Source organism: Amphiura filiformis, chromosome 7 (genome assembly GCF_039555335.1).
Source record: "Amphiura filiformis chromosome 7, Afil_fr2py, whole genome shotgun sequence".
Classification (NCBI taxonomy): domain Eukaryota; kingdom Metazoa; phylum Echinodermata; class Ophiuroidea; order Amphilepidida; family Amphiuridae; genus Amphiura; species Amphiura filiformis.
The window spans coordinates 70,701,996-70,714,817 of NC_092634.1; the positions used below are offsets into that span (position 1 = coordinate 70,701,996).

At 36.4% G+C, this 12,822-nt stretch overlaps 1 protein-coding gene across 4 annotated transcripts in view; it reads right to left on the minus strand.

Annotated features, from left to right (window-relative positions):
* LOC140157570 (organic cation transporter protein-like) overlaps positions 1-12,822 on the minus strand; it is a 50,643-nt gene that overhangs the window by 10,350 nt on the left and 27,471 nt on the right. For all 4 annotated transcript variants that reach the window (XM_072180808.1, XM_072180805.1, XM_072180807.1 and 1 more), the window contains exons 2-4: positions 6,446-6,928; positions 5,764-5,866; positions 3,301-3,455 (exon numbers count right to left, since the gene is read on the minus strand). In XM_072180808.1, the coding sequence (XP_072036909.1) occupies positions 3,301-3,322 (22 nt within the window). In that variant the 5' untranslated portion in view covers positions 3,323-3,455; positions 5,764-5,866; positions 6,446-6,928. The remainder of the gene's footprint in view (positions 1-3,300; positions 3,456-5,763; positions 5,867-6,445; positions 6,929-12,822) is intronic.

Sequence of the window (12,822 nt, forward strand, 5' to 3'; positions counted from 1 at the left end):
TGTCCCATGACAGTGCATTTTGCTATTGTGTCAGTTGGACAACTGCTTGGTTACTGATATGTGTTTTGAGTAGAGTATTAAGGTAATCCTGTGTGTAATTTTGGTTCATTTTGATTGACAGTATTTTAAGATACGACCTTGTGATTCACAAGTTGTAAAAATTATAAGTTTCTTTTTGAGCTCAGTTTAGATTGTTGGATTGATGCGGAACTCGGTGGATGTGATTTTCTATTGATCCCTTTGTACAAGTATAAATTAAGTATTAATTAAATGTAGACCTATTTAACACACATTTTTCAATTTAGCTTATAGTATGTCATTGGTGGTATTCGTAGTAACAACATTTCCAACCCGGTTAGTTGTGCATGTGCTACACACAAAAAATTACTAGCATTCCAAGTACTTGTCAATGTAAAATTTTGAAACATGAATTTCATCCATGGTGTTGTCTTTTTAAAGACATTTCTTGTTATTCGTATTTCTCCTGAGAAAAAGAGAAATTGTGTTGGTGAAATCCTGGCTCGTAAGGTCCTCCTCCCGTTCGAAGTGAAATTGATTTCCAATGCACTGTACTGACGTACAGTAAATGAAGAGTAGTCTCCTCCGCAGCAAGTTTTGGTTACGCGTAAAAGAAGCTGGATGTGTAGGACACTATATAATTATGTTCACAAGCTCTTACGGGAGCGCGCGCACCACCATTAAACGCGCCCATTGAAATACACGGTAAATAGCTAGGCCCACATTTGGATCTCGTTTTGGTACTTGAAAAACGCATTTCAACTATAAAGCTTGGTATCAAATGATCACGTGTAGAATATTATTCTTTTAACGGAATATATTGCTAACCACCGACTGTTTTTGTTATATTGCAGCAAAGAAATATTGTGCAAATTTAACCCTAAAAATCACTCAATTTTCGACACCGGACGTTGTTAAAATTCGCGCCAGAACTTCAACTCTAAAATAAAAAATTGGGACTTTTTCTCAGATTTCTTCATGTATACACTTGTCGGAAGCAAATGTGCTGAAAACGGGCAAAATTTGACTATACGTTTAAAAAATAAAGCCGCAACAATCTCAAATAAGCGGTGGACTATTTTAACCGAAATTCACTGTTACATAAATCGTGGAGTGATTTGGTGGAGAGCTCTTTTGATATTCAGTGACGTATATAATGCGCGACCTTGTACCACGAGAAATTGGGAAGAGACAACAAAAAGTTCCCGTGCCATAGAAATTGGTTATTGGCATAATACTAATACAATATTGATATGTCATGCTCAAATTCTAAGTTCGTACTGTGAAATAGATCTAAATTATTTCCGGTTCAGGCCGGTTTCCATTGTTCAGAACAATAGAAACCGGACGGAACCGGCGGTCAACCGTCAGTCTAGTTTTGATTTCATCCCTAAGCCTATACTTAGTTATAGATTTACACTAATGAAGCTGATGTTTTGGTGACATTAAGCGTGGTCTATATAACATAGCAATGGAATTTTAATTTCGTATATATTTACGTACTACTGTCCGTTCAATTAGCTTAGATTCTTGTATTTTTAAGATATTTGAAAAAATAAAACACTGTGGTCAAAGTCATCAAAGAAAAGTGTTAGCACAGCCTTAGACCCAACGTGATTTATACTTTTCAAATTCTAAAGTTCAATTTGAAACCCCATTTCTTTTCAATTTTGGTCTTTTCCCGCGATATTTTTATAAAAAGCCGTAGAACGTCGGGTACCATAAACTTTTTTGAATCAATCCATTTAGTGCAATGGGGACGAATGTCATAATAATTAGATGCGCTGAGATAGTAATTTATTTATTCGACCATCCGCATAAATAAGTATTGTCCAGCTAAATAGCTATATTTGCCAGTAGGCCTAATTTGTGTTGAAACCCCACTGTTGAAACATTACGTTGTTATGAAAATGTGAATATGAACCAAGGTTTTCCAGAATAGGCCCAGCTTATATAAATACATTACTTGCGTATTTATATATATTCTTGGAAAGAAATGATGGTATTAAGGGATCTGGAATGAGCGTTTTGAGCGTTTCGACAGTATTTTTGTGGGACATAAGAGCACATCAGACATATCGAATTGCATTCTGAATACGAAGAATGTCTTTCTGATATCAAATAATTTAAATTTTTTGAAATTCACGATATAATACAAATTTTATGACATATAATTAAAATTTGATATTTTTCACATTTTTGATATAACAGTCCTCGAAGTCAATTTTATAAATCTAATGATATATTCTTAAAGTGTATGTAGCTGGGAGGAAAAGCCGACGATCAATTGAAAATTTTGACCTTTCATATTGATGATATGGATTTTTTTTCCAAAAAGACCTAATTTTTTCTGGTGTTTTTTTTTTTTTGGGGGGAATCCATATCTTCAATACGAAAGGTCAAAATTTTCAATTGATCGTCGGCTTTTCATCCCACCAACATACACTTTAAGTATAAATCATCAGATTTATAAAGTTTACTTCGACTACTGTTAAATATCAAAAATATCAATTTTTAATCATTTGCCATAAAATGTGTATTACATTGCGAATTTCAAAAAATCAAAATTATTTGATATCAGAAGGACATTTTTTGTATTCAGAATGCAATTCGATATGTCTGATGTGCTCCAATGTCCCACAATAAATACTGTCCAAACGTTCATACCCCATCCCTTAAACAAAACTCAATTTACATTGTAAACCAGTTGAAATAAGAACGAAATCCATAATTTTAATGTCAGTGTATAGGAAAAAGATAATGCTCAGCATTATGTTATGCATAAAACGTAATCGCGCATATAATTTCGTGCAACAAAAACAGGTGGACCATCATCACCTATAGATTCTATCCAATAACTGGAACGGTATAACAATTGAAATGGCAGGACAGATTGGTGGACAGATTGATTTGCTGAATTGGATAGGGTCTATGCCCTAAGTTGAGAATGGACCGTCCCACTCGATTTGTGAAAAGGTCGCGAACCCTTTTGGTGGACCCAAGTAACTGCCTAAAATGAGGCAAAATTGAAAAGAAATGGGGTTTTAAATTGAACTTTGGAATTTGAAAAGTTAAAATCACATTGGGTCTAAGGCTGTGCTAACACTTTTCTTTGACGACTTTGACCAAAATTTGTTATTTTTTCAAATATCTTAAAAATACAAGAATCTAAGCTAATTGAACAGACAGTAGTATTTAGTATGTACTTGTGTCGTGGTTTTGTTTGCTATTGTTATATTTTTGTTCATGACGACGATGAAATGCTTATATTCAATAGCTTACCTATAACAAGTGATAAAATCATGATCCCTCCATTTCCAAGCGCGATCAAAAAACGTAAAATTACAAATATTACATAATTCGGTGAAAATACTGTTGCTATACCAGCTGTGAGTTGTATGACTAATGCGACGAGTAGGGCGTAGCGTCTCCCAACTCTGAAATATTGAAAAAAAACCAATGTATCTTATTAAGGTTACACGAAGAAACGTATAAAAAACGTATAAAAGACGTATAAAGTTGTTCTCTAAAACCGCGTTTTCTCAGCAATCAAATATCGCAGTGAGTCAAATGTTGGTACATGGATGTATCTTTACATTATTTTTGTGTGTTTAAAAAAAAATTTAGAATCCGTTTGAAAATCCTTCGTTTAAATCATTTTTACGCACCATGTTCACAAGATCAAAAACACGTTCCATGCAGTTTTTTTCAAATGTTCGCTCCGTATAAAACCACGCCGAGTGATTGTTTTCTCCTTTTTTGTATTGTACTACAAATCGATTAAAGAAATAATGTTGCCATGGGGAAGAACCAAATACAGTACCGATCAAATTTTAAAAGCCCGTTTTTGGGGAACATTTTCGAGAATCTTGTCTGAGAAAAAACTGTTTTGTGAAATTATCGATATCTTGATAACGGGGCGTTAATTTAGACATCTGAATACCTACATTATTTCTCGACAGTCTGCCAATTGCTATCCCATTTGATTTTCACTCCAAATTGAAGCTAGTATTGCAAAAAACGAGGTTTTTCCTCCATCAGTTCGTTCAAAACTTCAGCGCCGACATGCGTGTTTATTCTAAGAGCCACTGTGCGGACGCGATTGTAATCAAGTAATTACATCAAATTATAGTTACATATCCGCTTCGAGAATAAGAAATTGCGTAAGCTGATGTATGGTCCAGTGGATAGAGCGTTGGACTGGGAATCTGTTATGAACAATTTTTGTGGGTTCGAGTCCCCATGTGGCTGAATTTTCTTTCCTTTTTTTCTCTTTTCTCATTTTTACTTCCTTTCTTTCCTCTTTTCTTTCTCTTTCTTTTTCATTTTTTTTTCATTTTTTTTCTTTCTTTCTTCCTTTCTTTTTCTTTCTTACTTTCTTTTTCGTTCTTTTTCTTTCTCTCTCTCTCTTTCTTTCTCTTTTTCACTATTTCTTTATCCTTTCTTGCTCCTTTCTTTTTAGTTTTATTTGATTGATTCGCTGACTGCAGTGATTGTTTTTCACTTTATATAATTCAGAAATTTGTAGGCCTGCCAAGTCTGTCTTTTTGAATATTCTTCCCAAATTCGATTTGCAAATAATTGCTTTTTGATATTGTTGTTGATGTTATTGTTGTACCCTATTACATTGTAATCAGGGAATAGCAGCATTGATTTATTTCATCAAAGATATCAAGGCTATAAATTCAAAATCAACACATTTTCCAGGGCGTAGCTTGACGAAGTGCCCCAATCAATTTTAAAATTTATAAAATCCTTATGAAAATTGCCGAAAATGGCTTGTACCCCGGGGGCTTGTACCCCTCCCCCGGCATCCGACCCGGCATGTCGCCCCTCATGTAACCCCCCGCCCGCCCCCGACTCACGAGCTCCGGGCACGAGCTAAGCCAAGTTTCATGTCTTGACCGTGGATCAATATTCTATTGTAAGTACGCTTGTTCATTTTCTGCATGGCTGTTTCTGTTATGAACTTACGCCCCTCTGTAATCAAGCGCATGAAAAACTCTCGGCTAACCTTAAAACAGTCATCAAAATTTATCCCCAAAAAAAATCTATTACGGTTTAACACATGTTTAAAGCTTCCTTCTTGAAAGGGAATACATTTAATTATGTATAATTGGGAGCAAATCACTTCTAACACGCTGGATCAATGCATTAAGATTTCTGACCAAAATAAGACGATTTTTTTTTTCTGTCTCACCTCTTTAAAAAAAAACGGCTTGTGTTATCCCCCATCAGACCCGGGGGTCCCATCGTGGTCGGTGCCCCACCCCATAGGATGCCTCACGCTATAACGCATGTGTGGATGGTGTCTTCATGAACTTAACATTTTAAGTTAAAATGCATGCCCGTATGCACTCTTTGCAATGTTATACCGTAAAACCTCGTCTACAAGCATATAGAGTGTTTCTGATGAAAGCTGAATTGATGCAGGCGCCATTATGGAGTTTGAGCAAATAAATTACAGATCCAAGCATATACAAACAAGTATTATTGTAAGACCAATCTATTGTATTGGCATATTTATGTATGTATCGTATTAATTTAGCTTTCATCAGAAACACAATATATACTTGTAGACGAGGTTTTACGGTATTCTATCTTTTTCAAATTATATACGTAGATGATGTTTCGTGATGTTTGGATCTCCAGACATCACTGAAAATTCAAATCAGTTTTATTCATTACTTTCTTTGAAGAATCATTTATAGCGGTTACTGTATAATTATTTCAATTAAAATTTACCTGTCTGCTATTGCACCAAATAGTATATTTCACATAACATACCCGAGAAGAAAATGGACTGTGCCAAATTTGAAAAACTACTTTTACCACATACTAGATCAAACTGAAATGAAAATGACCAAGAAGTAATCAAAATGGGTTAGGTTATGAAAAGAAATTTAAAAAAAGAGTAAAAAGTGAAGAGTCATAACTTATTGATTGATTGATTTCACGGTTTATTAGTTTTTCAAACAAAACATGTACACACAACAGCTAAATGTGATATCATGCTAATGTATACAGATGCTTTTGAGTCATTCTCTACTTTGAATTCCCCTCTTTTACAAAATAATTCACTTTTATGGCATTCTTTATTGCTTTTTCGGATATAAAATGTATCTATTAATGACAAAATTGGTGGCGCTATTTAGTTACTGGAAATTACTCTTTCAAGCTTTTAATACTGATAATTCCTCTTATTGTTTAATGAAATATGTTTATAAAATTTCCTTATTGCTTGTTTCACCTATTCCAGCTGTTTCAATGGCAGTATTAATCACCTACCCCTTGCAAATAAAGAAATATGATTTAGGATAAATAGCGCCATCTATAGTTTCCATTTAGTTAATAATGAAGCCAATTCTAAATGCATCAAACAACTGATTTATTGTTTGATTGATTGATTGATTGATTGCATACTCACATCACTTATTATGGTAGTTTTGTACTGTGAAGTGTTATACACCCATCCTGAATTACACGGTATAGTTTGAGTGCTATTATTCAAATCAATTCCCGGATACACCTCCACATCGGTCAAATTATACCGTTCACATTGTGCATACTGGTCCGAATCACCAATAGGTATCCCGATGTCTTTGGTAACTTCTTGGCACTCGGCGTCAGTCAAGTTCCATTCTTGGCAATCACTACTTTGTATTTCGGGGACTTGACACCAGTGGTCGATGATTCCAGCCAAGAAAACTTGGACAAGCGTATGCCATGCCCCTACTAGAGTCATTAGACACACAAGCGAGTAGACACGGCGTTGGTAACGCCCAAATTCCCCCAGATGGGTGAGAAGAGCATCGAAATTGTACTCCTTCTGCTCCTTCATTTTAACAGCTCCCGCAAATTGCACTGCCTATATGACTTAACGGCCTGTCAGGAGCCACTCCGTGTTTACCTGTAAAACAAGGAAAGAGGGTTAAAGATGAGTGACCTGATCAACAATATCATCTCCCACTTTTTCGTTTCATAGAGATTTTGCATCGGAAGAAAACCCATATTATTCTCATAATCCCAATGAAATGTTAGGACGGACTAAAATAAATTTATGATGGGGTATAAGTGTTTAGATACAAATTCAAAGTGCAATAACTTGTAAACCAAAAGGACGGTGTTGATGTGTGGATTTCTTATTTCAGTGTGATGTGTGGGTGAATAGGTTTTAAACCATTTTCTGAAAAGGTACATGAAAATAATGATAAAAATATGGCTAAATGTCTATTTGTGTTTAAAAAGTGTTATAGCTAGGGATTTATGTAGTCATATTTTTGATAAGCCCATATAGAAGAGACGCTGTTACCGAATCGTCTGATGATTGGCTGACAATTGGCGAATTAGGGTAGTTCATTGGTAGATCACCAGCGCAGTCATCTTCGGAGTCTAATTTCACCCTTCTTAAGATAGCTTAAGATGAGCACTCCTGGTGTTGTTCTCTCATGGAATATGACCAAATTAGAATAAAAATTCCTTTAAAAAGGAAATGGCGTACCAAGGAAAGTGCGCATGATGTAGTGTATTGTAAATGTTTGACATAAGTATTGGAATTAATAGTAGGAATGAGTGAACTGGGATAAACAAGCAAGCACGTGTAGAACTTTACGATTTGAAAAGGTTCAGTGTGAAAAAAAACCCGCATTTTTTGTATATTGCAAACACACCCCTGTTTCTAAGGCACACAAGGACCTCATTTTGCATAGGCCTATTATATGAAAATGGGGATACAAACTAATAAAGATACCTTGAATCACGGTAGACCTATCTCGCCAACACAACATGCTATGCAATTGTGATTTGTATTTAATAAGCGTGGTTGTCTACGATTAATTGCAGGTGGTCCACATTTGCATAGGCTTAGGAACGAGGAAGGGACTTGTGGGGGCTTAGCCCCTCAATAATTTTGGTATAGGGGCTCAGGGCTACAAAAAAGAACAGTTATATAATAATGTATAGGCCTACATTTATGCCTATACTACAGATAATATTAGTTTTAATATGCATGTAATCATGACATGTATTGCATTTACTTCCTGTACAACACATATTGTATATAAGTTTGATACATAAGACAACATTATTACAATGATGTGCACATATTATATTTGACGGATGTCTGTGTACGGTCCTTATCTGAGAGGCTGGGACAAAATTAATGTCTGATACTGCTGTATCGCGTAACCTATCTGTCGCCATCAAACATTTTCGCCAAATATACGTTACATTTAGAATCACGATAAATAACGAAGTTCCAATATACACTTTAATTGGGAGAAAACCTTGACACAAATCTGGCAATTGTACTGTGCAAATATTTATGGCTGCTTCCAACCATAATATTTGTTTGCAACATCCGGTATGGGTCAAAAGTGATTCTAGTATTTCCAATAATTATTATTTCTATCAGAAGATCACCGTGAGGTACGTTTCTAGCTTGTATGTAATGGATCGTTAATGTTATAGTGAGTAATTTAGTATAAAAATACTCCATCGGAACTGCATCGCACAATATCACTTGCGTCGTTCAGACTACAAAAATTGTGACGAAAGTTTCATCTCATACTAAACGCCATTGAAGGTCAAAAGTGACAATATAATGGTGCGTACTCGCTGGAGCGAGTACGCCCAAAAATCAACTTCAAGGTTGACCTTGTTGCAGTCTAACTAACCAACAAAATCAGCTTGTACTTAAGGTGGTACGAAAGGCAAAATCAAGTTGCTCTGATTGAGATTTAAATATACTTGTTGCAGAGAGATATGCAAAATAATCTTAATTCCAAAATTTGAGCCAAATCGGACAAACGGTTTTTGAGATATTGCTGTTGAAAGATTCTTTGTATTCTATTGTTTTTGCCAATATATTGATGAAGTTAATGAGAAAATTGGCAAAATGTGCTCATTAATATTAATTTTTGCCAATATTTTCCCAATATTTTATGAATAAACCTTCATACTACTTTTACCTTTAAAATTTTGACCTGAAACTTTGCCAATGTGTCTCTATGACCTAAACCTTTAACATGTGATTTTCCGCCCATCTAATTTGCATATTTGCATAATTAATTAGCTTTAAGTATAATGCTAATTAATTATGCAAATATGCAAATTAGATGGGCGGAAAATCACATGTTAATGTTTTAGGCCATAGAAACACATTGGCAAAGTTTCATGTCAAAATCATATAAAATAAAAGTAGTATGAAGGTTTATTCATAAGATATTGGTATAATATTGGCAAACATGAATATTCATGAGCACATTATGCCAATTTTCCTCATTAACTTCATCAATATAATAAAAAAAACAATAGAATACAAAGAAACTAAAAACATGTATATCTTGACAACCGTATGTCCGATTTCCTTCAAACAAAAACTATTTTGCTCAGTGTATTTAGCTTAACTTAATCAATCTATTCAAATGGTTCTAAATTCAGTTTCTGTTTTCTAGAAACATCGTTTCGAACCCCCTTAAGCCTATGAATAACAGGGCTTAAGCTACACTAGCCATGCTAGCAAGTGCCACACCGTTGCAACGGTCCATCCGGGATGATGTAAGGCAGCAAGTATCTGGAGGACCAGACTTTGGCCGGTAAACCGGCTTATGAGCGCAACCTTCCCCATTCCCCCCAGAGCAAATAGATGGTGTTGGTATAAACTCTATTCTGTCGGAATGTCTTTGTATTTCTGCATAGCCAGATGATGTACATGATGTAGCTGGCTCTCAGATCTGTTTTGGAGGCAGTGTCTAGGATTGGTTTTCTTTTTCCCTTTGGGACTTCTAAGGTAGCTAAACACTTGGTTAGTGATGTGTTATAGAAGCCTCACAGTCCATCCTCTGTTTTCACATTCGGCTACCAGGTCTTCATATTTACACTCTTTCCTGATGTACGCATTGGCTAGGTTCTCCTCCGATGGTACTGTCAATTCTATGATGATTGCATGATTGCTGAATAGAACGTAATATCAGGCCTCTTGGCAGTTTCTGCTATTTCTGGAGGGAACACTATTATTGGCTTGTGCTCCTCATCCATCAGGAAGGTCCAGTCTCTATAGCCTTCTTCAGGATGTATTTTACTTCTGTCTTTGGAGTGTGTAGAGCTGGGTTCCTGTATGTTGCGCCATCGGCTGTATGGAAAGCAATGGTAGGGATGAAGTCTGGAGTATACTCTGTTGGTTTGCTGTTGTTAGCCTCATAAATATATGGTGCCAGGCATGATGCTATTATTCTTAGTGTTTAGTCATGGCGCCAGTTAGCTCCAGTTGTATTCCATTCTGAAGCGAGTAGCTGCAACAATTCAGGATATGGAGCAGAGAACAGTTACGGTAGTTGCAGAGTTGGCACAGTCCAAGATTGGTTTTCCCCCACAGTTTCAGATTTGCAGGTGAAGGAAGTTGGTCATGGATGCCATTGATATGGAAAGACAGGAGCTCTGGTGTCCAGACATATAGGAGTTTCTTCCATGAGGTGTCAGTCTACATGGCAGAGTCACATCTCAACCACTGTCCTTGTTTAGCACATCCGTAGAGGTGTATCAAAATGAGTGGTACCTACCAATTTTGATATTTATTGAAAAGCCTGCCTCTTCCAAATAAAACATTGGATACTCTTGAAATGTTGAGAATGTATAGTTTATAACTTGCTTTGCAATTAATCTACAAATCTTATGTTGAATTTTGATGTGTCAGGCTCATCCATTATCAATGAAAACTGATGGGTACCAATCATTTTGATACAGCTTGTATCTTCTTCATTCACTTCTTTCAACAGATTAGCGAGGCTTTTTCTGTGCTCTTTCTGGCTCATGTCCTTAATAAGCTTTTGGTGTGTTTTTTTAAACCCAGTCCTGCCCGGTCAGTTTGACCTCGGCTCATCTCATGTAAGATGAGGTGGCGCTCCCTCTATTCGAGCTCTTTAACTCCATTTCACCTCTTCTTGGTTTTCTTATTTTCCAAACAATCTCTATAAGTGGGTCTTTCCATCTCTGTAGTATTAGTTCAGATAGTATTTGATGATCTGCATGCATTTGACAGCGGTGGTGAGTTTTCTCAACTGTAGGCCATGTTTTCCTTTACTTCTGTACAATGCACTATTGGTGGTGCATCTGCTAATGCCGGCCATCTCTTCAAGTACTTCGTACAGGTTGCCACCAAGTTCTCGATGTAGATTTTTGGGAGATTGTGTATAGTGAACTCCCATGTCATTTTGGGGATAATCATATGATTGTATATCCACATTTTCATGATTCCATTCAGTTGACTTTTATCAGTAGTTTTCAGCATGGCTGACAGTTTCTGATTAATCATTTGTCTGATGCCATCATCCTTTAGATCTTCATTGATGAGCTTTCCTGGGAATCGCATGGGCTGGTTGTGAATATAGGTGATCATCTGTCCGTGTATTTGTAGCTGAGGATTGTAAGCTACATATTGGGTCTTGTGGCCATTCAACTTCTGTTCTGCGTTTGGAATTACTTTCTTCATCGCATGAGATCTGCATTTGGATGGTTTGGCCTTCATAGTTTTTGTCGTCCAGTTGAGGAAGTTGTTGACAATGTTAATAAGTTGCTGGCAACTTTCTGGGCTTCTTGCTACAAGGGTCAGATCATCTGCATATGCCTTGGCTGACGATGTAAGGTCTGAGATTCACACACAGATTGAAGACTGCAACTGTTAGGAATAAGATGCAAGATAATGGGCATCCTTGGAAGACACCAGTACAACATTTAATCCAGTCTGTGGTCCAATCTTCAGTTTTCACTCTGATGAAAAGCTCATCGTTATAATTGAAGATGATCTTTCTAATGTGTTCTGGTGCATGGTTCCATGCCAAGGCAAACTGTATAAGATTGTGTGGTACAGTGCCAATATGCATTTTGCAAATCTAGCCAGGATGTAACAATTGGCTTGCCGTTCCTTTTGGCATCTTGGAACATTTCAGTGAGTGCCTCTGTGTGTTCCACACATTCTGATATATTCTCCATAAAATCTCTCTGAACATATTTGTTCTCTGTCAGGTACTCGATTATTTTTGAGCAATAATACCCATTCCAAGGTTGCCACGGTAATTCTTCAGAGTGATAGGTTTGAAGCATGGTGGCTCATTGGTATTCTCTTCCTTGGAGATAAGGATGGTTTCACCTATTCTCCATGTACAGATGTAGTGGGTATTGATGTGCTTCTCCAGGTGTCACTTCATGGAGCAGTCCAGTTATTCTTGGACATTTCTTCCATACCAGGTATGGAGGTTTGGTCTTGAATTGTGTTGTTGGTTTTGGTGGTCTTTTCATGCCCTTCATAGGATGGTATTTGTATTCTCGCCTTTTGTCGTTGTTGACATCTTTGAAGTATTTCTCAGCAACTATTTTACTTCTCTTGAAGTTTTAGCTCCAACTTTCTGACCTTGTTATGTTATCTGACCAGCTTAAAAAGTCATTTTTGAGATTTGCAGCTTTTGTCTTGTCCCCTTCTTTGAGAGCTATTTTCTATTGGTGTTTAGCTTCCTTTTTCAGGCGTCTGAGTGTCCTTTGTTATCTTGAGGCATGCTGTTTTGCCAGCCATTTTAGATGTGACTGATTTAACACCAAAATAGTTTACAAGTCTTTTGTAGACATGGTTCTCTAAGTATTTAGTTGCTCATCAGGACTACCTCCTATTTCTGTGGGTAGTTCTTCGTATAGTGTTTCATCAAAGGCTTTCCAGATGTTGTCAGATGGTTTCGGTAGATTTATATATTCCTTAACAGCTAGGTTTCTGCATGCTTGGTGGGCTTCTTCTTTGGTCTTTTGTTTATGGTAATT